The sequence below is a fragment of the Stigmatopora nigra genome, chromosome 15, assembly GCF_051989575.1.
Source record: "Stigmatopora nigra isolate UIUO_SnigA chromosome 15, RoL_Snig_1.1, whole genome shotgun sequence".
NCBI classification, from domain to species: Eukaryota; Metazoa; Chordata; class Actinopteri; order Syngnathiformes; family Syngnathidae; genus Stigmatopora; species Stigmatopora nigra.
In genome coordinates, this window is record NC_135522.1 from 4,623,193 (window position 1) to 4,650,544 (window position 27,352).

A 27,352-nucleotide genomic window follows, 5' to 3' on the forward strand; every position below is an offset into this window, starting at 1 on the left:
TTCGAAACACTTCCTGGTGTTTTGGGCTCAATTCCATTGATTTCCTTTCGATTTTGGTGCATTTCTTCTGTCTCAGTTCATTTTTTTTAGCATTTCTGGCTCACAGCCTGTTAAATTTGGAGCATCTCTTTTGAGAAATGAAGTGTTTTTACAGCCCCCAGTTTATAGCTTTTTTATAAAATTCATATTATTTTAATGATTGTCCTTAAAAGTATCTCAATTCCAATTTCTCAGGTCATTTAACAAATTGCGACTTTATTAATAGTCACTAATTTCCATGTTTTGAACACTTTCCTTGACAAATGTCATTTTTTTTTCTCCACTGAGGACAAAGTCAAAGGAACACGGGTGTGTTTACCCTCCCCGGTTTCCATGGCAACCATTTATGGCGCTTTTTTTTCGCAGCAATTACCCACAATGTCAATTCGGGCGATTTATTTGCCGACGGATAGCGCCGATCACTTCCCGTCCGTAAAAGTCGCCGTCAACGTGCCATCCCAATTTCCTGTCCGACGTCGCCGGCGACAGACACACTGTTGCCGAGCAGAAGTGACGTGCGATGGAGCACGGCCTTTATTGACGTTGAAACGGGTGGAAAGGCGCTAAGCGCTAAGGAGCTAATCAGGCTTGTTGACACAACGAGGCGGTGGGAATTGATCGCCAATTGATTTGTGTCTTAAGATACTGAAGTCTTCTTCGGCTTGTCAGCGCGTCAAACGGCGAGCTCTCCCGAATGCGCCGTTTAGGTTCGGCGAGTGAGTTTGGCGCACGTTATCATTATTTGAAGATTTGCTGCAGGCTTTGACTTGACTTTAAAAATAACCAACCACAGCAGGGAATTCTGGAGGAGAAACTATAAAAGATCTTCTTTAAGGCATATTTCCAACTGATGTGCTAGTTAGATAGACTTCAAGTCTCCCTTCAAGGTTGCTTTTGTTTGATTTGTGTGGAAATCAGGTGCTTATTGATTAGATTCATTAATATACATTTTTTACGTTCAAAAGTTTGACTTATAATACATATATATTAATGTGCCATGATGTTTTGTGATGACATTTTTTAAATCATGTGAATAGTTTCCTTTTGTTCATTTTCATTGACCTGAAGTAGATTCGATTCGATTCGTTTAGTCGATTCGATTGGAGTCGATTAGTTGATTCGATTGGAGTCGATTAGAAATGATTCGATTGGAGTCGATTAGAGTTGATTCGATAACTTTATTCATCCCGTTTTTGATAAACAAATGTATTCAAGAGCGACAAAATCATTTCTTCCCTTCGGCTAACCAATCAATCATTGCCCCTTTACTGAAACACAATCATTCAATGGCAGCCATGTTGGTTCCAATACATTCAATTCCTATTGCTTTCAGCAGTCGTGAGTGAGTTAGAGTCCCATATATTTTTTGATTTGAATGCACGTAACATCATTTTTTGCCAGTTGATTGTATTAGCAGACAAAGAAGAAGAAGCATTATGTAGCAAACGTCTGTGCGGATATGATAAGCGGCCGTGTTGTTGAATGAACTTGTGTAGTCATCAATTGTTTGGCACACGTGCTGAGCCACCAAAGCAAAGCTCTCTCCATAGATTTACACCAGCGACACGGACACATTTGTCATTCATCACCTGATAACATACACACACACACACACACACACAATCAGCAGCAGAGTCAATGAAGAGACGACAATTGTCTCAGCACAACAAGCTCTTAATCAGGGCTCATTTCAAATTCAACTCGTGCTCCGGAATCAATTGAGTGACGCCAATAGTCGTCTAATTTGAATCTCCCAAACGGTCGTCATAGTATGCTTTACTTTTGCGTGCTTTTTTTTTGACATCAATTTTTCATTTCTACATTTTATCCCACTTTGGAAGCTGGAGACGTGTGACTAGCTGAAATCCAATTGAAAAAGGACCCATGTTCAGTCAGAAAAGTCATGAAACGGTAAAAACGACTTCCGTAATGACAAAGCGCCTCTTCTTTGCCTCAAAGGCAATTTAGAGTTTTCAACTAGTTTACCAGACATGCTTTTGGGATTAGAGAGGAACCTGGAGTACCCGGACAAAACTCACCCAAGCAAAACAACTCCCCACAGTGAGAACAACTGTCCCTTCTAAGCTGTGCGCACTACTCTGGTCTTCTCTGCGCAGCAGCAATCATATGGCGCGCAGTAAATAAAATCCAAACTTTTTTTTACCCTTTACATGGCAACCAGTGGCAGTAGCTCTGTCCACTCTTATGTTTTTCGTGTTTTACAGCATGTTTTACATGAAAAATTAAAGGGAACATTGACATGCACCTGCTTATGGCAGTTGTGATACTGGTGTGCCCATAGCGAGCAATGATGATGTCACTCAGTGCGCTCAGGGAGGTTGTCTTTCTGCCCAGACCAACGAAAAATTAGAGGGAACATTGATGAGAACCCACCTGGTATCAAACCCTCGACCCCAGAACTGCGAGGCCAAAGCCCATCACCATCTTTGCGAAAAACATCCCGTCAAAGTCATTTTCAGACGCTCCTGTCAGAGTGCAAAACATCGATGTTATCCGGCCACCCAGTTCCACGCATTCTGTATTCCGAGGCGACGAGCAAGTTGTTTTCACCGTTTGTTTTTCTTTGGCGCTTTCTCTCCCACGGCGAGATGCCACCGCGCCGCTAATGGATCGATCGGTCGTCTGGGGCCGCAGCCAGTGGCCCTCGGGCACTGTTTACCGCCACAAGGCGGCGGAGGGACCGGCCAGAGACGAGCGGTCGCCGTCTTCTTCCCCTGGAGGCCCCTCGGGCAAACAGAAAATAGTGGATAAGCGCGCTTAATGAGGACAAACGGTGCGCCGTGCGCCACGTGCCCTCGGGTCTCCGCATATGCTTGCACGTCAGCGTCTAATTGGTGGCCGTTCATCAGATTTACAGAAAAAAACAAGAAAAAGACAAAATATTTACCCAGTTGCTTGTTCATGTCCCAGTATATACTAGTATGCTCACTGTACTGCATTGGTATCAATTTGAAGTATCATGGTGGGAGTGTGAATTGGTAAAACATTATAATGTGCACTATTTAATGTCTAGCAAAGCAATTGTGGCTACTATAGTAATATTAATTATAGGTAGGCCTGTCCAATTGTAGGGCATGTAAATTTGTTTTTTTTTTTTAACACCCATACTTTTGTTTTGCTTCATAAAAGCTTCCTTGAACCCTTTTATGTCGCGAAAGTTTCATCATTGGCAGAATGGATTAAATTGGGTTATGCGAATACATTGTAGTCATGTTACATCAACCCAAGTCTATTGCATTCATCTGCTTAGAAAATCTTTCATTTTTAATATTGCAATATATTGCGGCCAGAAGTCATTTTCTTTAATTTTTTGTAGTATCGTTCAGCCCTAATTATAGCTCACCATTTTTAGGTATTTCTTAAAAAGGTTTTGCTTTTTTTATTGATACTTTAAAGTCATTTATTGTGTGTATTTTGTGAATATACACTCCAAAAAAAATTAGGGTTTTAATTTTTTTAACAATTTCCTATTTTTGCCATTTTTTTTCTTTCCATTTTTATTTTAAAATGTACTTTTTCCTGATTTTATTGGTTTTTCAATTCATACATCAGTCAGGCAGTTTTTGCATCCTAATTTAATTATATTCCAGTAATGGTTTGTTTGTTTGCAGTCATCTATGATGTGGATTTTCTTCTTTTTTCACTTCACTTAATCAAACGTCAAGTCCTACATGACTAAAAGGATTAAACAAAGAAGCTTTTTGGAGTTTTTTTAACAGATTTTTTACAGATTTAATGTCCATCCGCAGCTCACCTGTCGCCATCTCAGCTTCACGAGCTTGCCGGGCGCGTAGATGAATTATTTAGCTGAACATTATGTAAATGAGTCACGGCTCCCCACGCTAGCAAAGCCTTTTGACATTTTGATGAGACTCCTTTTTTTCCTTTTGGCTTTTTATCCACCGAGTAAATAAGTTCATTTGCAACATTTATAAAAATCCAAAGAGATCTATTGAATGATGCGGAAAGGTTAAATATAAAGTCCTCCTTGTTAAAAAGGGAACAGTGAGTGGCTCACTTGAAGACTCAACAATTCATTCACAAATCGAAACACCTTAAATAAATAAATGCATCGTTAAAACTAGAAGAGCAATTTGAGCAAACTCAATCCTGCCTAAGCAGCCAAATTCAAAGCATTGACTTAATAGCATTGATTTGTCCTTTGAACCTCAAACCCAAAATGTAATAACCCCTTCCGTTAAATACTACAAAAAATATCCGGCTATCTTGCTAATCATCCATTTTTATTTTCCATAATTCCTTCACATCTGCTGTTTTATATTCCAAGTTTGATAATAATTCTGTTTGGCAATAAATATGCCTTTTTTGTCTGTATCCACGTTTTATTATGGTGGAGATTTGTAAATGTAGAAAGGTTTTATAGCGTGTGGAAATTGGGTGGTTTCGCCTCAGTAAAAGGCAGCCCTCCTTCATCATGGATTTTTAATGAAAACATCCAAAATATGTATTGCTCAATTGATCTATGAATACTAATGAGATGAATTGAAGATGAGATTTCCTATTGTTGAATTAGCCATGTTGTGCATGATAGAATTGGATGTTTGTTGTGAATAGTGAACATTTCATAGTATTATTGTTATTATTATACTTCTTTGGTTATTTTTTTGTTTAATTTTAAAGCAATGATGTCATTTTGGCACATCATTTTGCATTTAATATTAAGAAAGGGCTTATTTGCGCATACAAGTGTTTTTGGGCAGCTTTTATTGTAAATTTTATAGCAAATTTATTAGCAAAAATTAATAAATTTTGATGAATTCCAATTTTTTAGTGGAAGAGGCTTTAGGTCTTCCCTTCCATCCACAAACACTGGCTAATTAAGACTTTTACGTTCCTACAACATTGTATAATTGTGTGTGTCGTAAAAAGGCCTGCTGTTGCCACAAAAAATACTCAAAAACACACACAAAGATACACACGTTGTGTCGTTTTTGTGTGTTGTTGACAGCGGCATCCGTCCCAGTCGTTTTTTTGTCCGGTTGCCGAGTCAGTGCTCGCATGCTTTGGCGTGTGGCGTTTCATCAAAGTGCTATCTTAATTTCCCTCGACCGCACTTTGCATGCGTAACAATTGATTATTGCACACTTTTATTCATTTGGATGGCACTCGCACACTTTGGCGCACACCACCGCTTTCATGCCGGCCGGCCGGCCTCCTTGTTGCTCTCTGGAGTGGAAAGTTAAAAAAAAAGAAAAAGGTTCCCTCGCACAACACAAAAAAATGATCCCATTTCAGCTAAGAATGAGCTCGCTGACTGCCATCGATGGAGATAAACGTTCCATCCATTTGTGCTGGGATCGAACTAGTCGGTGGCGGTGGCACTCAAACTGGATCATTTCCAGTTTTATCTCGGGAAAGCAGACCTTTGCTAATTTTACTCTCTGACCTTTAACCTTAAAAGCCCAATATTTATTCTCTTCTTGCGTTTCATATTACAAACATATCCTGCAAATTTGGTAACAATTCCTTTCTTCATACTTAAACTATCTAGCTCAAATATACACAAATAATTGGACTCTATGACCTTATGACCCCTACCAGTCAATCACTCTTTCTGTTTCTTGCTTTAAATTTGATAATAATTCATTTCTTCGTTGTTCAGTTGTCTCAAACATATGTGGAAGCCAATACATAACCAATATTTGTCAATGTATACCTTTTTTTTCCTTATTTTATATATTTTTTTAACCATTTCAAATTGTGTACGCAGTACAACTACTTTTTTTTGTAAAACTGATCTGGTTTTACTCATTTATACTCCAATCCGGATCGTTTCGCTCACTAGTAGAAGACAAAATTGTCATCTTCGACTGCTATTAGTCATGCTTTAAGCCTTTTTGACTGTACAAATATACTGTGTCAACAAGCAACGTACCCAGACAGCCAAGCTGTCAGCGTCATACAGCAAAATCTACCAAATCTTAAATTTAATGCATACTCATTAGGCACTGCATCCACTTTGGAGAAAATTGAAGACTTTTAAGTCCACCATATGTGAGTAAATATGTGCCGCGTTGAATTTAGACAAAAAATAACACTTAATAAAGGCAATTGCAATCATTAATAAGGGGAGGGATTGGTCGAGGTTGCCAGGTATGCATAACCTCCACTTTGTTAGATTTCACCTGTCAGGTGAGGTCAGGAATTGGACGTTTATGCCCCACAATGTCAGCATGTGACTATTTTCTTCTGTGTATCCAGGCACGCCTAGGGATGCACGATGAGGATGAGGAGGAAGAGGCACCACCTGAATGATGACGTCGTAGAGAGAGCGAGGGAGAGAAAGAGAGGGCGAGCAAGCAAGCGAGGGAGGGAAGGAGGGAGGAGTCTCCTCCCCTCCCTCCTTGACTCCTCTTTCAGTTTGATCAGCAGAGCAGCCAAGTCGCAAGTGGTAAGTTCTTATCTTTGGCCTTTCTGCAGCACTCGTCCAAGGACTAGCACATCTTATTAGCCATGTTTTGCCATGACTTGAACTACTGCATGACTTTTGTGCAAAAACAACCAAGTGTCCACCATTTATGTACACTAGTAGACGGTCTGTTTTAATGGGGATGTTCTTTACACTACTTTGTAAAAAGGAGAGTGATGGGAGTGGAGTACAAGGAGTACTTCTTTCGGTTAGGGATGTTTTTTTAAATTTTTTAATTAGTGGACTAAGAGAGATTATCAGAATGAACTTGCTTTTTTTGCTCTTGGTGAAGAAATTTGTGGACGGGTCAGAAAGAAATTGGGTTGGTCTATTTTAAGGATGTTTATGCATTATTTCTCGGAGCGATTTTTAATATTTGTGTGTGTGTGTGTGTGTGTTGGTGCAGATGAAATTGATTGTTGGCTGTCAGTTTTGAGTTAGCCAATAGCTGGCAAGTGCCTTCTTTGGCTTTAGGGTGTCTTTGAGATGATGAGGTGTTTGAGGGTCTTCACAGTGGACTTGAACTTGTTTAATCTACTGCAAGAGTACAATATTTGTTAGGAAGGCTAAAGTGTGTTAGCAAACTGACAACATTTTGGACACAACAATGGTAGAACAACCAGGGTGCACTAATAGAATGTCAGTTGGATTTTACGGCGCTTTAGTTGGAAAAAAATGGGGTGAACTTGTAGTGTATTTTCACTTCCATTTGGTATTACAGTAGTTTAGTTTTTTGACATTACTTTACCACAGTTGTAGACCTGAAATAGTTATTTTCTTGACATTTCCGCCAAATTAGGTTGCATTTCTACAAAAAAAAACATCCCTAGTCTAGTCTGTGTCAATTCTGCAGTTGTAGGACGACAAAAATCCGCCGAAAATGACGACTGACGAAAATTCTTTACATTTTGTGGCCAAGGTCCCCCGGCGGACGATCCCGATTGCGTTTCTGAGAATGCGGCGGCGCGCGGCGCCGGGCCTCCGCCCCGGGCCGGGCGCCCCAAAGAATCTCCCGGAAGTGAGGTGGCGGCGGGGGCGGGCAGCATGAAGCCCCTCCTGCTCTGGCTGGCGCTCCTGCTGCTGGCGGGCCACGCCCCCGCCGACAGGCGGCCGGGCAAAGCCGGCGGCGGGAGCTCCGGCGCCCCCGGCCTACGGCACGACACGTGCTTGGGCTACTACGACGTGAGCGGGCAGTTCGACAAGGAGTTTGGCTGCAACAATACGGACCACCGCTTCTGCTGCGGCAGCTGCTTCCTTCGCTTCTGCTGCGCCGACCGCGCCAAGCGTTTGGAGCAGAAGATCTGCACCAACTACAACACGCCCGACTGGATCAAGACGCAACCGCCCTCGCCGGCCCCCACCGGTGACACTTACGACCCCGAGCTGGACCGCACCAACACCACTGTCTACATCAGCTGCGGCGTGGTGGCGCTGGTCGTGGCCGTGGGCATCACCGCCAAAGTGGCCTATGACAAGGCCACCAAGACCCCCCAGGAGATGAACGTGCACAGGTGGGTTCCCCTCCTCTCTCACTCTGTCCAATTCATTGGGTTTGGAGGTATGTCGCTGTCCATGGTACTGAAGCTTCATCATCCACTGCTAGCCGGTCCAAATGAATTGAACGTCAATGGTCGAGTTGTGCTCAATTAGTTGAGGGAAAAGACCACAAATATCTCATTTTATGAACTACTTTATCCTCACTAGGGTCGTGGGGGGTGCTGGAGCCTATCCCAGTTGACTTCAGGTCAGAGGCCTGAATTGGTGGCCAGCCAATCGCAGGGCACAAGGAGACAAACAACCATTCACGCTTAATACTCGTACTTAGGGGAAATTTAGAGTGTCCAATCTGCCTACCATTGGATTGTGGGAGGAAACCGGAGTACCCAGAGAAAACCCACCCAGGCCCAGGGAGAACATGCAAACTCCACACAGATGGACTGACCAATTGCTTTCAGACTTATTATTGCCTAGCACAACATGTGGCGAGGCATTGCAAATACTTCATTAATCGTTTTTATTTCAGTCACAGAGTTTAAAAGTAGGGGGCAAAAGTGCCATGCACGTTCCCTTCCAAATTCTCAACACTTCCTTTACAAATCATTTTAAAAGCCCAAACTTTGCCAATGAATGAAATGCTGTTTGTTGAATACCTGAGCAATGGTGGAGACACTACGCTGGCAGACCTTTTGCTTTGTGTGACCTTCAAAAGCGCTGAATTCTCTCTTTATTGATCAGCTTTTTGTATCCAACTGAGAGGCAGACAGGGGGGGGGGGGTGATGCATCACCTCTCGACTTGGTTGGTGTTCTCGTGTTGCGCTGGCTGACTGGCTTGCGTCACGGCCAGACGGCCGCAATTTGGCCAAAATAGAAGCGGGAGAAGAACAAACTGTGATCTCCTCACTTGGTTTGATACGACTGAAAAACGAGCCTTCATTTGCTCTGCCACTCAATGATCATGTTGTGGTTTGATTTACATATTTCATACACATTTCTTGAAAAACATTTGGAATGGAGGGTGTCAGAAGTGGTAAAATGTAAGTGAAAAATGCCCTGTTTTGATATCCGAGAAAGGCGCCTCATGTGACTCATCAATTCAAGAAATGGGATTTACAATCCAGGCATCATGCATAAATAATGCTTTGCCAGTAACTTGCCTCATTAAGTTGCTCTTATATATATATATAGAAATATAGATATTGTATGAATATATTCTGGCTGGTATTCACGTATTTGTCGGATCAAATATTATGGAAGCCACAAAACATTTCATTACTACACAATTCTGTGAAGTCAAACATCCCACATATTCCTACACTTTATTTATTTAGTTATTTTTTTATAATTTATTATTCCGCTTGTCTTTTCGCTGCTAAACTACTTTTGCATTTTTCATATCTTAAAAGATTCACAAAAGTCCCACAATGGAGACTTGGTATATTTATTTGAGGCTAAAATGGTACACCAGCCCCCCCAAAAAACATTTTTGGAGATAAAAAAAAAACCTTGTTTACTGACATTCGAATGATTCCAAAAATATTTCACATTTTCTAGTTTATTTACCAAAAATATCAGCATTTTAGACTTAAAAACATGACATTAAAGTATAGGGTTTACATATATGCCAATTTTTTACCATTTAGTCAGTAACATTGTTGTTTTTTGTTTGTTTGGGTGTATCATCCCAGACTGGTGGCGTTCCTCAGGGCTCATTTCTTTGCCCACTGCAGTTGACACGAATTGACTGACAGACAGTGGTTTTGTGCTCGATAAAAAAACATCATATTCGCCTGAAAACCAATTGGGACGCCGCCAATCAGGCCGCTGGTGTCGCCTGAGCTCAAGCTCTTTTCCTCATGGAAGAGAAAAATGCTATTAATAATCACGGAGGCTCCCCAAGTCGCACCCGAGTGAAAAGTGGAGTACACGCTGGCTCCAGGTCCTCATTGACACACTTTTATATATAAAAAAAAAAAATGGGACGCTAATGACTTTAATGACACACCTCGTTAACGCACCGTTTAACTGTCTTTAACTCCTTGGCTGCTATTGATGGCAATGCATGGCCTATCTATTCTAATAGCAAACTGGTGTTAAAGTGGTGGCATGGGGCCAATTTTGGCCCACTGCATCATTTTTTACGGCCCAAGAAAATAAATCATGAATTCCGACTTTCTGTTTTAGGATCAAATTCAAATGAAGATTATAGATGTATATTATATTTCCTGATTTTTCCCTTTTAGAATTAAAAATAGCATTTTTTTCATCCAAATTTTCTGTTTTCCACTTTATTACTGTACATAATTTTATAAAGTATTTTGTTTCATTTTGAAAAAATAACAAATGACTAAAAGACTTTCTCCTATAAAGAAAAAAAGATCAAATATACATTGTTTTTAAGTTTAAGTTATTTGATTTTTTTTTAAAAAACATGGAGCCAAAAATACGTGACCCGAGATGTTATTGGCGTTAAACCCAATATGATTTGATTGCAGAGCTCTGGCGGACATCTTGAGGCAGCAAGGCCCCGTTCCCATTTCACAATACGAGCACGACAACCTGGACGCCATCTTGGACGGGTCGCCCAAAGACGAGACGCCGCTGCGCACTTCCAAGAACAACTACACTCCCGTACACACCAAGTCATCCAATCACGGTACGTCGCCCGTTTATCCAAGAGCACTCCATGGCACACGTGTTAGCACACGCTCAAATTGGGACGCAAACGATCTCGTCGTTCACCTAAAAGCCCTTTTTTTTCGGTGGGCGCTCCGGGGACCGCTCGCTAAGCGCCCTACTAGCCTGTCCCAGATTTAACACTGAAACGGGACAGCGTTATCGCCACGTGCCGCTACAAGGCTAAACTTCGTAGTTCGTCTTGGAGGATAAAGAATATGTGCATGTGCTTTTTGTTTGTCTTCCGAAAACTTGTTATCAAAAATCGGTTGTAACGCAGATACTAACCATTACGCTGTTTAGGTCATTTTGTATTATCTCATTGGCGTTTATTGATGGCGAATAGACGGCAGCCATTTTGAACTTGGGTTTCCATCAATTACAATCAATTACGGAGGACTTTTATGGAAATGCCCATTTTTAATTCAGTGTGCTGTTGTCATTCATTCTGTTTTTTTTGTTAGTTTGTTTTTTTTGTCTCAAATTTTCCCCCAAAAATGGAATAAAACAACCCGCAAAACCTTTTTTGAATGGCAAAACAAAATGGCATATTTCTCCTTGAATTTTTCTAACCAACCAGATTTTTTTGGTGTTTAAAAGTCTCGACTCATTTGCATAAAACCTCCACTTTAGCCTTCCCTCGCTCATTCATGCATGCCCCAATGTATTTGTGTGTGTGTGTGCCATTGATTAGTGCTGACTCAGTTGAAGTCCAGTGTGTTTTTTGGGGGACATAATTGGCATGCACCCCCACACCACATGCCTTGGTTGTCTGTCCGCTCGACTAAAAGGTGAAAATCGTCCAAAGTGACTCACTTTCCTTCATTAAAAGCACACAAAAAAGAAAAATGGCTCTTTTGCGGTTAGGCGTTGTAAGTGAGGGCATCATTGGTCGCCATGGTTACCCATTGATGCGCCTGTGTCAGCAGGTCATTACGGGATGGAGGCCATCCGCGGCGGAGGCGCCGACCTGCTCGTCTCGTCCGGTTTTGTGACGCTCGGACGAGGACACCTCAAAGGTAACAAAGTTTCTTTTTTTCCGCTCAAAATAATCTGCACATTTTCACACTGTGTTCCGTCCTCATTAAATGGCGGAAGGGGGGGGGGGGGGCGGAGTTAAGCGCCACCCGTGTGCGACTGGAGATAAGCGCTAATTGGACAAAGCGCCCGACTTGGAAGTGGCTCAAAGGCGTCGTTCGAAACCGAGATGGCTGTCTTTCTATTTAATTTGGAGCAGGTGGCCTTCATACTTTTTTTTTGTTGTTGTGATTGACAAGCGAACCCAAAGGCTAAAACTACTTTTGGGGGGCTAATTTGTTCTCATTTGGACAAGGCTCTAAAATATATTTTATAATATCCAGCTGTAGTAGAAGGGTTGTCCACACATATTTTTCAATGGGCACAACAATATGTATGGTGCAAAATGATCCATTTTAAGATAAGTATAGATAGCGGTAAGTGAAAAGAATGGGGAAACACTAAAGAAAGATATGAGTAATAGTTTCAAATTAAAAGCTTTTTTTAGTAAAAGAAAGTCAAATAAATGTGGTGTATTTTGTGTGTATTTTGCAGGAACATGTTTTGCTTTTGTTTTTTTTTCTAAATAGCTCATGACATTTAGCTGCCATTGACTGTAATAGATGTCAAAATCCATTTTTAATGAAAGCGCTTTCAGCAAAAAACATTAAATCTATACAAATTGCATGTTTTTTTTCTTTTTAAAGAGCCAGTTAAAATTAGTAATTGGATTTTAGCAGCAAATTCTCTCTTCTTGATAAATATAGAATATAAATGTCTATTTTGCCACATTGAGGCCAAACCTTGGATAAGGGTGGAGGGGGGTTTGTGGGGTCTTTTCGGATTGGCTGTCAATATAACTTTTTAAGGCATAAAAACTAACTTTAGATGGATATGGGTCCACAAATCTTAGGTCTAAATCCACTTGAAGCGACCATCGGGATCACGTGCGTTTGTGTGTGTCTTGAAGTGTCTTCTTCTCAAAGTGGCAAATTGACACTTCCTGCTCGCCAAGTGCCAAATGACCGCGCCATTGTTCTCCTCTCTGATTCATCAGCATCTCATCCACACTTTTTCTCCTCCTCCTCCTCCTTCTTGTTCTTGTTACAGCGCAGCACTCCATGGACGATTCGGCGCAGCTGTCCTGGCAGAACGAGTTGGATCTCCCGCTCTCGTACGGTACGTCCTAAAAAAAAAAAAAACTCTCCTTCCATTTCCAATCGAGTCAACCAAAAAGTGGCCCAAGGAAAAAGCTGGCAATATGTGTCGGACTAATAAACCACAAAGGTTCTTTCCAATCAATAAGCGGAGCCGCGCCAACGAATGAAATTAGCATTTGGAAAGGCCATTCGCGCAAATATATAAATACACAGATAAACAAATGGCGCATGTATGAAAATGTCAACGCTGCTGCGTGGTGAAAGTAAATCAGGTGACATTTTCAAACAATTAAATCACATTGCATTCATCAAGCGGGACGAATTCTCCTCGCGCCAAAAAAGGCTCGTGACCGGACGTTTGGTCGCCAGTCTTTTGGTCCCTTTTGGTCGCTGGTCAAATGTACTTGGATATTAAACAGTACTTGGATATTAAACAGTACTTGGATATTAAACAGGACTTGGATATTAAACAGTACTTAGATATGAAAGAGTACTTAGATATTAAACAGGACTTAGGTATTAAACAGTACTTAGATATTAAACTCTCTCTCTTAGATATTAAACTCTCTCTCATGAATATAATTTTGAGAGCTGGCTTCAACAGTAAACAGCAAACCAAAAGACCGGTGACCAAACGTCCGAGCACCAAAAGGCCGGACCGTCCCAGACGCGGCCAACGCCAAAACCCGAGCTGAACCGGAGCGAAACGGACTCTTACGAGTTCAAATGAGTCGACGCCAGTGTAAACCCAAAAATCTAAATTGCTTTCTGGGAAATGATTTCAAATAATCCATGCTGGCGATTAACGTGGGAGTCCAGGCGAACATGTTGTTTTGTGTGCGCGCATGAATCCCAAGTGGGCAGGCGGACTGAACGTAAACACGTCGCCATGGCAATATCACACATGTGCATTCGTGTCATGTACCTTAGATTGCGGGAAAGGAACCTAGCATAGCCGCCAGAAAAATGTCGAAAATAGCAAATGCTTGTAACTTTTAGTACTCCAAACCCGCTTCTTCTTCTTCTTCTTTGTCATTGTTGCCGTCCGGTGACTATCGGATTGGTCACATCAGACGGTGGTGGCGATCCATGTGATTATCTGAAGAGCCGGCATGGAGTCGAAAAGCAAAGACCCCTAATTGCGGCATCTTCCGCTGTGGCTTGCTTTTGATGCAGCAATTTTGCAGGCGCTCTTTGTGAAAGAAACGATTGTCGGCTGGCCGCAATCAAACTTCTGTTGCACTCAAAAGGATGCTGATGATGATGATGAGGATGATTGCGTCCCGAGTTAAAGTCACCGGCAGGTTGGCGTCATTAGTCATGTTTACTGTGAATGAAAGAAGCTGCTGCCCACTCGCTTCCGCTGACCCTTTATCCCACACGTACACACGGCGGCCACAAGCTTCAAACTCCCCATAGTTTTTTGTTATGAGCTCTGAAAAATATGGAGCATTATTTCAATATGTAGTAGGATGGTCTGTCCTCAATTTCGTAATGACATGCCTGGCAACATTTTTCTGATATCCTACCTTTTTTAATCATTTCAAATGGTGGACACCGTATAACAACTTTTGTATGGGATTTTTTTTAAGTATGTTTTTGGGGGAAAACCGATCTCGTTTTACCGATTTCGGCTTTAATCAGGATCGTCTCGCTCACTGGAGAAGATGAAAACTATAATACTGTCATGCTTTAAGCATGATATAAGAATAATAATAAAAAAATAATGATAATAATGCATCACTTACTTGCGCCCTTTTCACTCTATAAACATAGCAAGTCAGCAAGCAATGTACCCAAACAGTCAATCTGTCAGCGACATCTACAGAATCTTGAATTTATTGATTTTGGCACCCCGTCCACTTTGAAGAAAATTTTAGGCTTTTAACTGCGCCCTCTGAATTTTTCTGGTTGTAGTCATGGAAGCCATATTGTGTAGGGTTAAGTCTTCAATTCTTTCCTCCTGTGAATCTGTAGTGTGTTTTTAGGGCCTGAGTTTTTGTAGTGTTAAAAGGCCACTTGAAAATAACATGGCTGACTTGCTGTGCTTTTTCTTGCATGACTTTTTGAGACTCTTTTCAGGAGCTCATCACCATAGAATTGTCCATCAAATGTCATGTGGCCTAGTCAATTCTTCTCCAGGGGTTGGATTTGATGTTGTTGTTGTTTTTTTTTAGAAATAGCATTCCGTGCTGAGTTCAATGTCGCCCGTTTTTGTCCGGAAGCACAAAAATGACAGCGCAAAACGTACACGCGGCGAATGAGTAGAATAACACGCACGCACAAGCTGTAAATCAGCGGCGGTGCTGCCGACTGTGAAATTAATTGAAGTTGTGATGCGGGGGCCGCAGAGTATCATCACCATGGTCGTCAGCCCGAGGAGACGGCCAATATCATCAACGCATAACAACAACAACAACAACAACTAAAAATTGTTTGCGCATGTTAGAAGAGCTTGGCTAAACTTGAAGAAAAGACGCCACTTATGTTGTTTACCAGCGATTGGGAGTTTTTTTTTTTGGGAGGGATGATGATGCAAGAACATTGGATGAAAACTTGGCCCAGGAAGCCAATTAATGCCTTCACTGACAGTGATGTCAAAGACTTTTGAAATGGGATGATTGGCATGTTTGGTTGCCGTGGGTGACATTAGACATTAATGCCAGTCAATGAGCTAATTTCATGCATTTCCTTAGTTCATGTGATTTTTTTAGATGTATTAAGAATATTGATTTTTTTGTTTGTTTTGGGTTTATTTAAAGATAGTTCAAGAAATATTTTTTTTAAATCTGGAGAGAACATTACAATATTTTTCGTCTTTTCTACTTTGACGTTTTAATGTAAAACTAGTTTTAAAGATGAAAAGAAAGTCCTTTAAATTTAAAAGTTGTGTATTCTAAATAATGGAATATATCTAATTATTCAGAAAAATGAATAAGTAAGACATACAATGTTTACTCTTAATCCCTTTAATTTGTAAATATATACATTAAAAATAGAATATTTACTGTTTTACACTTAATAAGAAAAGCTTTTTTAAAATTAATATCTGCCCATCTTTTATTCAAAAAGTACATGTTTCTAAAAAACTGAAATGCAATAAGATATCACTACATATTATGAGACTCAAAAGAGAATTTCGACAAATTAAAATGTCTAAAAATCGTTTTATAGACTATCACAAAAGCAGTTAATTAATTCTAATAGCAACCTTGTTTGAATACTAAATGAAAGTGAAACTAAGTCACAACCCATGACAGAAAATGACTTTAACCCCAACTGCTATAAGTACTGTAAGCTCTAACATGTCAAATGAAAAAAGACAATGCCAAAATACTTAATAATTATTTACAATCAGTATCAGCATTCATAGCGGCAGATAAGTTGAGGCCCCTTTTATTTTTTGGTTCCTTTTTAGTGAGTATTTGTCTCTCTCTCACATGCAGTGAAGCCCTATTTGAGCCTGTGGAGTCCCTGAAGCACACAATCTGTGCTGGCCCACATGAGGACCCTTTTCTTGCCTTTCGCTCTTGCTTCCTTTTTGGGTCACGCTGCACCAGTTCCACTTTAACTGTACTCGTCGTACTCGTGTTTTTAAACTCAGAATGGATGGCGATTCCCAATTTTTTTTCCAGAGGCGCCATTAACCAGTTTGTTAGCGGCACGCCATCGCTTGTCGCTAGGCGACGCGGCATCTCTCGCCATCAACGGCGGTGGGAAAAAAAACAGTGTATATTTTGTAGTACTACGAGATGTAAACAAGCAGCTGGAAGTGTAGATCAAAGTATGAATTTCTTTTTTGAGTGCAGCCAAAATCTGGTTGATCTTTGATGTCATTTTTTTTTTTTTTTTTTTGCACTTGAAGGTTCACCAGTCAAATCCTGTTTTGATTACGGCAGCGAATGGCAATTAATTGGCGCTCTTCACGTGTGGCGCCGCTGTGCTAATCAACTACGATTGTGTAAGAGATGAGAGCGAATATTAAGATCAAGTTGCTGTTAAATTCCATTCGGGAGAAACTGAAAAGTCCTTTGAGAAACCCGTCAAAACCCATTTGGAAACCCAACAAAATATTCACCAAAACAAACAAGCCCGTCCGTCATCATACCGATATTTAATCGAATCCTTATTTCATCACACGCGAGTAACCTTGGGAATCCGAAGCGAGCGCTAACTGGCTCGTGAGCATCTTGGCTAACGTGGGCGTAAATATGTTAACTTTAAATAACTCATATTTTTATGAAACCCCTTTCTAATACAATATTTTGCTGTATATATTTCCATATACAATGCACAGTCAATAATACTGCTAAAAGCATTTCATGAAGGCATTTCTAAGGATTTTTCTCTTCCAAAACATCAATAAGAGAGCCAGTAGTTTTTCAGTTTTTTCCATATTGTCACAAAATCCTCTTTTTTTTTGTTAGTGGCACTCCATTGTAGACACAGAAAGCTTTCTTCTTGTAAAAGGGCAACACGTCTGCTCTTGACACGCACCGGGGTACCTTGAACAAGCTTTTTTCCCGGCCCCCTTTGGCATCAAAGTACGTGTCCGCATGAAACCAAGCTTCATGACAAGCGTGTGAAAAGCAGTATGCCAAGCAAGCGCAAATGTTCTTTTAAACACCTTCACCTGTGACACTTTTTTGGGTTTTTTTTTCTCCTCCCCTTTACAATTTTCTGGCACTTTTTACTCAAAAAGACAGCAAGCGCTTTATAATCTAAGGATGTGAATGGTGTTGAAACATGGATGTCCAAATGAATGGATAGTTTTGGGGTAATATGGGATTTTTGAGGCTGCCACTGTAATGTGGAGCTGTCAATCAAACTAGAAGTCGTTTAAGCTTAAAATGGAGTTTGATTTGGAAGACTGGATTTGATCTTTGTTTTGCTTTGGTTTCTGTGTTGAGATATTTTTTTTATCTCTGCCTGCTCTGTGAGATTCTGGACTGACAATTGATCACATGGTGTCAAAGTGGTGGCCCGGGGGCCAAATGTGGCCCGCCGCATCATTTTGTGCGGCCCGAAAAGTAAATCATAAGTGCCTACTTTTTGTTTTAGGATCAAATTCAAATGAAGAGTATAGATGTATATTAAGTTTCCTGATTTTTCCTTTTAAATAGATAATTGTAATTTTTTTAATCTATTTTTTCTGTTTTTACTTCGAAAATTATTTTGTAAAATCTAAAAATATATTTTTAAAAAGCTTTCATAAACATTGTTTTTGATCTCTAAAAACTGACTATTGAGGGCTTTTAATAAAGTTCTTTTAATTTATATATGAAAAAAAATCTAAATATTATATCAAAAATCTTACAAAAAAAGGGGTCACGCGGTAGGTAAGAAGAAGGCCCAAGGAAGCAAAGAGTAGGGCACACTGCCGGAAGAAATCCAAGCAAATTAAATTCCCCGTAAGAGCACTTGACCTCCTTACCGGCCGGCCGGGCGGGGCTTTGGCATCCGCTAAACGCCATCTTTGCCCCCGCTGGACTCCTGGCCCACTTTGCCAAAACAACTTCCCGTGTCGCACATTTCCACTTTATTTGTTGTGGCAAGTCTAAGGTGGCCAAGACTTGCCATCCATTGAGATGTGGATGTCCTCCATGTTGCCTTCCGTCCCCAAAGACAAGCAGCACAGCAAAAAAAAATTCAAGGTGATTGGGTGCAAGCTATTTGGGTCGCCTCATACGTTCCACTTTTGTCTGGCTTAGGCCCTTTCAGCATAAAATGTGCTATACTCAATGTATTTCAAAACAAAAGGGTCAAGATTGGGCCGGATTTCTCTTCTTGGTCTTTTGTAACTTGTTAGTGTTGAAAATAATGATGCTTCCATCAAATATTGGCACTTTTGGAAGGTCACTTGGTATATTGCTGATTTGCTCTATACAAATAGATATAAATAATACTTTTTTGTTGTTGTCCCCTCTTATTTTGGAGTTTTTTATTCATTTCCCACACCATTTTTTGTCAATTTGCACCCTTTCACCTGTCATTTTGTCTTTTTAGTGGACTTTTCCACATTCATTGTTGCTTAGAAGCCACTTTTCTTTTCCACTAGAGATCTTTTTTTGTGTCTTCAAGGGTCTTTGATGAATAATTCCAAGCACAGTTCTAATATTGCTCCTCCAAGTAGAGAAGTTCCTTCCTACATTAGCATTTTTACAGTTGTCATTAATGTCGACGATGGCAAGTGGCGTCTTGTCGGACGTTTTATTGATACTTTTGTTAATCATAACTTTTGATCTTTAACAAGAGCGGAAGCGGCGTGGCACCGAGGGCTCATTAACTCATCACTCGCTCCATTAACTCTCTCGCACCTTTTGATTCCCCGGCGAGCGCCGCGCCCGCATTTGGCCTGGTCTCGGGCGCCGTGATGTATTTTAAATGAAAAAAAAAAGGCGCCGCTGAGAAACTGGCGAGCGAGCGGCTAATTAACAGCAAGACGGACAAATGGGAACGACATGAAAGTGAAAGCGGGATGTTCAATGACAGCAGGAGTCTTGGCATCAAAGATGTACAAAAGTGTGTACGTTTTTGGCTTGATTTTTTTGCTGGAAAAAAACTTGTCTTACCTGACATTTTTGGTCTCGGCATCCCGCGTTAGTAACGTGAACAATTAGTGTCAACTTTGAGGTTTCGACGGCATGTGTTCCGGAATCTAAATGGACTCCTAATTGGACTCATAAATGATGTAAGACTCAAAGAACGAAAAGAATCGACCCAAAAAGGCTGAGTTCGTATTCCTTTTTCCATGCCGGCTAAGTAAAATTTTTCCTTTTTAGTGAGCGGAAGGGACGGCTAACGATCGCCAATGAGCTAACTCGTGAGTTAATGGTGTTAGTTAAAAGGTTAAATAGCAATTAGCCGTTTTACAGATTTTAGCTAACGGCGACCTCTTGTCATGATGGACAGAAATGACTGAAAGCCTCTTAATTGATTGGACGCCAGAGCCTGACACTCGTGCATGGGTGATAATGTCAATGATTGGGTGCGGCGAGAGGACGGCAAATGTCAACGAGAGGCCAAACGCTTGGTTTAGAGACGTTGAGGTGGTCCCGAGATGCTGGAAAAGTTTCCAATTGCCGTCAAGTGCTTCTATTTTTTTGCTGTTGTGCTTTTTTAACTTGCTATTTTGTTGTCATCCCACTTTTTTAGCCAGATGGTAAAAGTATGTGGCGTACGTCACGTGACTTCGGCGAGGATAGCGGCAGCTTTGTGTGATGTTCCTTCTGACGTACGAGAGAAGACATCAGATAAATCTGTGATTATCCTCGCCGGACACTTCGCCGCCTCTGAGGACCCATAAGTCAACTAATTCCTTTTCTTTCATATATGTATGCATATATTTTTTTATTTTCTTCAGACTTTCTTTTTTAAGCAATCATCCAAAAAAACGGACCCCCCTCTCCCCTAGTCGGGGGATTAAATTCAATGAATCAATGAATAATTTCTTGTATTGACGTTTCAACTTCCTATACATGGTGCTTGCTATTGTCAATGATTATTTCTCATGTTTTTTGTACCTAATTGTACTTTTTAACTTCCAGTGGCAATTATTTTTGCGTATTTTCATTTTCCTTTGTTTTTGTGTGTATATACCACAGGTAACCATTATCACCATGACTACCAGCACAGCCACGTGGACTTGACGGCGCTCACGCCCAAGTTAGGTGAGAACACCACCCCTATATTTTGGTACTCTTTCCCACAAAAGATAACGACGTGGCAGCTACTTTGCGTCCTATCGGATTTTCCCATCCGCTACATACCGCCGCCATGTGTCGTGTGTGCTTTTGACGCTTGTTCTTTGGCTTTTGTCAGCAAACCGACACGCCCGACACGGTGAGTGCTCCTGGCCGCCCGCCGCCATCTTGTCCGCCCTGATCTGTTAATCGGCATGTTTTCATCTGATCGCGACACGAGGTGGATAGGAACGCGAATGTAAAATGTCTAATTTTTGCCTCCTTTTTCCGCCGGCAGAGCGAAATCCGCGCAGCAACAACATCCTGACGGCGGCCACCGAGCCATACGACTTGTCGCTGTCCAGATCGTTCCAGAACCTCAGCCACCTGCCGCCCTCCTACGAGATCGCGCTCTCGGCGGACTTGAGTAAACAAACAAACGTCACAATTCTAATGTTGCTAAAGCTACGCACATTTTTAACAGAACACATGGTCTCACGAGGTGACTGTTTTTGACCGTCAGGTGACATGGAAGTGGATGACTTTTACAGCAGGAAGCATCCCAATTTCACCGGCCGGGGCCACGCCCACAAGCCGAACGCCGACCCGCCGCCGTCGCATCACCACCATCAACATCGTCAGCGTCCCCGCCGCGTCCAGCGCGCCATGTCTCAGGACCACGTCCTCTCACCACCACGGACGCCTCGTCGCGGGGACCACGGCAACGCCGCCGCGGTAGCCTACGGCGGCGGCCGCCACCCGTCAGAGGAACTGCTGCTGTCGGCCGAGCGTCTGCGTTCCCAGGATCCTTTGCTGTCTCCCGCCATGCACCGCAACAAGTTCCGGCAGAAAGCCATGGCCCGCGCCATGTCCCACGCCGACATGCTGATGCCCACCACGCCGGTCCACGAGCGCCACCGCGTAGGTAAAATGCTGTCGGAGCCTGCAGACGTCTACGACGTGCGCCCTAGCGCCGCCAAGAGGCAGGCCTTCGCCTCGCGCCGGACGCACACCGTGGACCACCTGCACTTTGGTACGGGACTCCATCACAGTACCAACGAGGTCACCGTTTGACCTCGGCGGCTCCTCTGGTGGGCTCCCCCAACCCCGACCGTCCTTCATTTTGTATCAGAGACCAAGTCCCATTAGCATTCCGGACGACGTCCCATTAGCATTCTGACCAACGCCGTCCAATCGACGTCTTTACAAGCGTTTCCACAGCCACCCCAATGCTACCTGCGACCCTGTTATTAGCTCGGAAGACATTACAGAGAAAACGGTGAGACTGGCGGTTGGCTTGAACATAAATCTGACCGACGAAGTGAACATTGGACCGTTTTCTGTCCTCCACTTCCTGGCGCAGAAGCGCGACCCAAGGGCTTCAAGCGGCTCCTCCATTTCCGTCTTCTTCAAAGGTTCCAGTCGCCACCTTATTTTTAGCGACCACTCAAATGCGAGCCACGATGTCGACGTTGACAAAATCCACACTGCGCACCCCCATCGCCGCCATCGATGATGTCACTTGTTACCATTCAAGCAAGATGCGTGATGATGTCATCTTCACACGACAACATCATTAGCAATCCCGCGGTTGACGCTCAAAAACCTAACCACGCTAATGTTACCCGTCTTGAGCTCAAACGCTGAAACGATGGCCTTTTTTGCGCATCTCATCGGCGTCACCATTAAAAGCCATGAAGCAGATGGCGAGAAAAGTCCAAGTTAGCGCACATGTAAATACAAACGACGAGGTGAGCATTCTACCTTTTCTTGTTCTGGCTTCTCGAATTCCTGACATATTTTTGTCTTCTCGTTCGACTCCTGTCGAGGCCTTATTCTGACCCTCGTCTCCACTACGCAATTGTTCATCCCAACCGATGTCTAGCGTTTGTCGCTGAGCCTCTTTGACAAAATCGTCGCTAGAATTTGGGCGCCAACGATAGCCACACGAAGCTATCGGCCTGGCGAAACTTTTTGTAAATAAGCTTGTGAAAATGCTAACTTTTGAACATAGATAAGACGTCACACACACACACACTCGCGGTCACAAAAGCGCGAAATTTGGCGACCGAGCAGACCGGTAACATCCGTAGAGCGACCAATCGGGCAGCCACTTTTGTTTAGACGGAAGCTTTTCTGGCAGCGTTCACATTTAGGCGAGGAAAAGAAAATATTTTGTTTTTTTTGTTATAATACCAACTGTGTGCAAGATATCTCTTTAGCCCCGCCCCTTGCCCTTGTCTCCTGCCAATTAGCAGCCAGAATGTCCTCACGTCATGTTGCTGTACACCTGTTCTTAGTTCTTTGACAAACTTCAATAAAAACAACTTATTACGTTTGATGGGTGGCGATTAGTCCATCGATTTTTTGGCGTGATGTGCTTTTTAAATGTTTTAAACGCCGCTTTCGTTCGCTTCGAGCCAGCCGAGGATGGGCTGACCTCGGTCGCCATGGTAACGCGCACACACACTCCATCCCGGCCCGATCAATCACATCGATCGCCCACCGTGGAATTAGTTGGTTAAATTAATGAGGGTGGGCTGGGGGTAGGTCTGTCACGTGCTCACTGGCATGCCTGAGAATTAGCAGTCTGGTTGCCATGGAAACTCTTGAGCAGCCATTGACAGTGATGAACGTTGCATTTAAACGGGAATTGATTGCTTCAATGACATTGACTGTAATAAGCGCCCAATCTAGTAGAACTAACAGGGGGTGCCTGATCTAATCAAATAAATTGGACTTCTATCGACGTCATTGGCAGCCGAAGGGTTGGAAATCATGGTAGAACTCCAAGACTGCAAAACTAATGGAAACCAACAACAACAAATTCTGAATTTTCCTTTAGAAAGAGTGTTCCCACTTGGGCAGTTTTAAAATACATATATGATTTGATTATGATCACATTGGTTGTATGTTATATTTATGTTTACAGCATTTGAAGTGAATGGCAGCGCTGTCCTCTGCCGGACATCAGTGGTCATCACAGAAGACTGACATTTGAAGTACTTTTACACACAAATTGGAGTGGGTTTGTATGTGTGTACATGCCTTTAACTTAACGGTGATAGTGGATGGAAAAACAAATAACTTAAAAGTCTTAAAATGGGATGTGGATACATTTAAAGAAATTCCAAAGAAAAATAACTATTTAAAATCGTTTTCTAGTGTATAAATGTTGATATATATAATGTAAATAAATAACACTTTTGCATAGGAAAATAACATCTGAATATCAAATAGCATTTTTTTTAAAAACTCCCAAATAACAAAGTTTGTATTGGAGTGTGTGGTTTATAAATAAATATATTACATTTAAATATTTTCAAAAAACACAGTCTGAAAGTATTGATCAACAATATTCTTATTACTAACTACCACAACGCATACTTCAAATAAAACAAAAACTATATTGCAGAATAGCACTGTAATGTGTGTCTGGTTAGATAAATTTAACTCACAAAAGTTTCTACAGTATAAAAGTCCATCTAGTGTTCACTGTGTGCGTGTCAGTGTGTGACTGTAAAGTGTGTCAACATCTTTTATAAAGTGATGCTAACCCACACACACAGACACAGATATTGACAATAGCTGACTGAAAAATCAATACATGTAGTAATAATGCTGATAATGTCATCCGCAGCAGCTTCCCGGAACATTTGCGGACCACCTCCAGGGAGACCAGCGCCCGGGACGAGAAAAAGGAGGAGGAGGAGAAGAAGGAGGAGGAGAGGAAGATGAGGAGGGCGGGATGATCCACCAACAGGAAGTCTTGCACCGCCTTTCGAGTGCGTTCTGTCGTTGGCCGCCGTCGTAGAGATCATCCGATGCTTGGACGCTCCTGGGGAACTTCCACGAAAAGGTAACCGACATTAGCGCGCCGATTCGAGGCCGGTGGCGAGTGATTGGGTTTCGGTGGTACTGAATTGGTCCTTCCTGGCCCAAATGGATGGAATGTCCATGGTTGTCAATGGGAGATAATTTGGGGAAAGTCGGGCATGTGCGCTTTACATTTTTGGTATACTCAACAGTCGGAATAAAAGTAACGGACGGTGGTAGAATCTTTTTTTTAGGGTGAGTTGAATTGTGACAGTACGCAATATTTTGTGGCTCAGAAAGATTCATATGGAGTATACGAGAATTTCTAACCGTCCTTCATTTTTAAAGTATAATGTGACTGTAGTCCAATGGATTAAATGCCATTGAATTTTGCCATGAAATTTGAATAAGAATGTTACAATTTTACTTGTTCTATCTGTTTTGGTGGAATCCTTTCAGTTCTTCATTATATGAAAGAAATATTCAGATAAATCCAAATTTGACCCTTGACCTCATTACCCCAAATGTAATCTCTTCCTTTTTCATATGACAGACATAGCCAGCAAGATTGCTAACAATCCCTTTATTCATACTTGAGTTATTCTGAACATAAACATAAACACAAGCTGACGTATGGAGGCAAATTCTAAGTGTATATTTCCCCTATTGGTGTCCAAAAGTCCACCAAAACAGTTGAAATGAACCCAAAAGACTGGAATCACTACTTTTTCATTTTATTCCATGACCCCTCCAGGACGTGATGTCGGACGGCCCCGAGAACATCGCGCTGGGCGAGCGAACGCTGTCTCAATCTCGCGACCAGCTGACGCCAGCCAGCCGCACAGAGAGCACCGTCTTCAGCCTATCCCGCAGCGAGTCGCTGTGGACGGCCGAGGCGGCGCCACCGGGCCGCTGCCGTCTCTTCTGGTTCCCCATCCACTTCATGTCCACGGGAGGCGGCTTCCTGGCTTGCGGCGTCATCATCAGCGGCCTCTACTTTGCCGGCCACTGCCGCCGGGTCAGCAACTTCCTGGGCCCCGCCCTCCTCTCCATTGGACTTATGGTTTTTGTGGTGGGCGTGGTACTCATCCCCATTACTAGAGACAACCTACGACGTGCTGCCAAGAAGCCGCTAACCTTCCACCGCCACCCCGCCTTCGCCGTATGAAAAGGCCACTCACATTCCTCATGAGTTCATTAAGTTAAGACACAAGTTTTTCTATGGTCGCTGCCAACCATCCCTGTCTAAATGGATTGTGGATTCACGTTCATCTCCGAGCTCAGCAAATTGCAAAAAAAAACAACTTTTGTTCGCCTGATGTCGGTTGAAATGTTCGTTTCTGTCTTCCAATTGTGGCAGATGACAGGCCACAAAAATGTTGCCGAATCTTCCTTTTTGCATCTGTGGAAGGACGCCAGGGAGCTACTGGGAAATGCTTTGCAGCCAGAAGTGCACTTGAGGGTTGCAGGGGGGGCATATTTCCATGTACTGTGCTAGAGTATCAATTATTAAATGCATGGTTGTTTTATTTTTTTCCCCTCTAGAGCCAGCGGCAACACACTTGGACTTGGAATACATCCCTTTTTCATTGCCATTGACGGGGATAGGTGTCCAATCTGTTTGGACTGGAGACGGGTTGGCGACAAAGCATCACATTTAGGTACGAATCGGATGTCAATCGCCATTTACAGCAGCCTATAAGAGTGTTTTGCAAATTGTTGTTGTTGTTGTTTTTTAGCGACTACAAAACACAAATTTTGATCGCTGCCAGCCCTCCCAGTCTAAAAGGATGGATGGTGTGTCACCGTCAATGGCAGCCAATGGGTTAACGGGTGATGTTACTTGTTCATGCAAGCACATTATAGCTAAAGTGATTGTTTGATATTAAATATACTGTATGTTTGACTGTAATCTCCTTGGAGGATGTGCGTTGTCTTTTTGCACAGGTGTGTGAGAGTAGCTGTGTGATTAACAACAGGTGTGTGCGCGTAACCGAATGCGCGCTCTTGTGCCACATCCGGGTAACCCTGTCGTGGAGGGCGGCGTCACCTGTGCGTCAGGTAAGTAGCATCGAGCATCCTCGCCCATTTTTATCCCTGCGCACGTCGTTCGTCCGTTACTTTCTTCTGTCGCGGCGATGTGACGTCACCACCCCTTGACCAACATGAAGGCGAAGGTTTTGCTGGGCAAGTGTTTGCCCCTCGTTTTCATCGCATTGGCTCTGGATTTGGCCGGCCTGCTTCTCCTCCTGGTCGGCGTGTTTGCGGACGTCCGCGCCGCCGATGGCCAGTTTTACGGTGACTTCTTGATCTTCACTGGAGCGCTGATTATTTTTATCAGCCTGGGCTTTTGGGTCTTGTGGTACGCCGGCAACGTGCGAGCCAAAGCGGTCGCCAATGAGCGCGATGGACGCGAAGACGGCTTGGCAGCGCGCATCGTTCGAAAGTTGTCCGAAAGGCTCAGCCGGAAGATGACGGCGACAACCACGGTGACTACGGTGAATAAGGTGGGCGATGACGACGATTCGACGGAAAGGCCCGGGCCGTACCGGACCGGTAAGGTCACATGGGGGAAAGCGACCGCTCATCACTACCAGGAAGAGTCTATTCGAGACGAAAACGACAACAATAGTTACGATAACAAAGGATATGAGGACGAAAAGAAAGGATGTGACAATAACGGTTACTGTTACCGTGATCAAAAATAGGAAGCATGCAAAACGAAAAAGTTTTGGACTTTTGATGCCCCCCACGAAAAGAAGTGAAAAACAAGTGCTAAACGACATTTTTTAAGGCTAAACATGCGCAAAAACTAAAATGAAGAAATCGACAAAGTGCACAACAAGAAACGCTGACTACCTGTGACGTCATGTTGGTAGGGGAAACATACTCATGCATTTCAATTCAATTGGACCTTGCTCTTTTCACCACCTGTTTTCATTAAGTTTATATTCTTCAATGCCAAAATATTGTCTTTCAAGACAGAATGTAAGACAGAATGTCAACATCAAGT

At 42.5% G+C, this 27,352-nt stretch overlaps 2 protein-coding genes across 3 annotated transcripts; both read left to right on the forward strand.

The window, feature by feature from the left end:
* Nucleotides 1-418: 418 nt before the first annotated feature.
* shisa6a (shisa family member 6a) lies at nt 419-22,864 on the forward strand. 2 transcript variants are annotated; one of them, XM_077733880.1, is made up of 10 exons: nt 419-755; nt 6,283-6,472; nt 7,410-8,001; nt 10,484-10,644; nt 11,594-11,683; nt 12,792-12,860; nt 20,446-20,511; nt 20,663-20,683; nt 20,822-20,950; nt 21,047-22,864. In XM_077733880.1, the coding sequence occupies exons 3-10, from the start codon at nt 7,535-7,537 to the stop codon at nt 21,595-21,597; spliced, it is 1,554 nt and encodes a 517-aa protein (XP_077590006.1). In that variant the 5' UTR covers nt 419-755; nt 6,283-6,472; nt 7,410-7,534; the 3' UTR covers nt 21,598-22,864. The 2 variants fall into 2 exon arrangements, with proteins under 2 accessions (XP_077590006.1, XP_077590007.1); XM_077733881.1 differs by lacking the exon at nt 20,663-20,683.
* Nucleotides 22,142-25,542, forward strand: pirt (phosphoinositide interacting regulator of transient receptor potential channels). Its single transcript, XM_077733882.1, has 4 exons — nt 22,142-22,274; nt 23,456-23,525; nt 24,164-24,382; nt 25,094-25,542. The coding sequence occupies exon 4, from the start codon at nt 25,100-25,102 to the stop codon at nt 25,505-25,507; it is 408 nt and encodes a 135-aa protein (XP_077590008.1). The 5' UTR covers nt 22,142-22,274; nt 23,456-23,525; nt 24,164-24,382; nt 25,094-25,099; the 3' UTR covers nt 25,508-25,542.
* Nucleotides 25,543-27,352: the final 1,810 nt, after the last annotated feature.

Excerpts from the sequence above, each read along its gene's own strand:
- shisa6a (XM_077733880.1), top strand. The coding sequence starts at position 7,535 with ATGAAGCCCCTCCTGCTCTGGCTGGCGCTCCTGCTGCTGGCGGGCCAC. Across the intron at positions 8,002-10,483 it reads CAGGAGATGAACGTGCACAG|AGCTCTGGCGGACATCTTGA; the intron begins GTGGGTTCCCCT and ends ATTTGATTGCAG. Across the intron at positions 20,512-20,662 it reads GGCGCTCACGCCCAAGTTAG|CAAACCGACACGCCCGACAC; the intron begins GTGAGAACACCA and ends GGCTTTTGTCAG.
- pirt (XM_077733882.1), top strand. The coding sequence starts at position 25,100 with ATGTCGGACGGCCCCGAGAACATCGCGCTGGGCGAGCGAACGCTGTCT.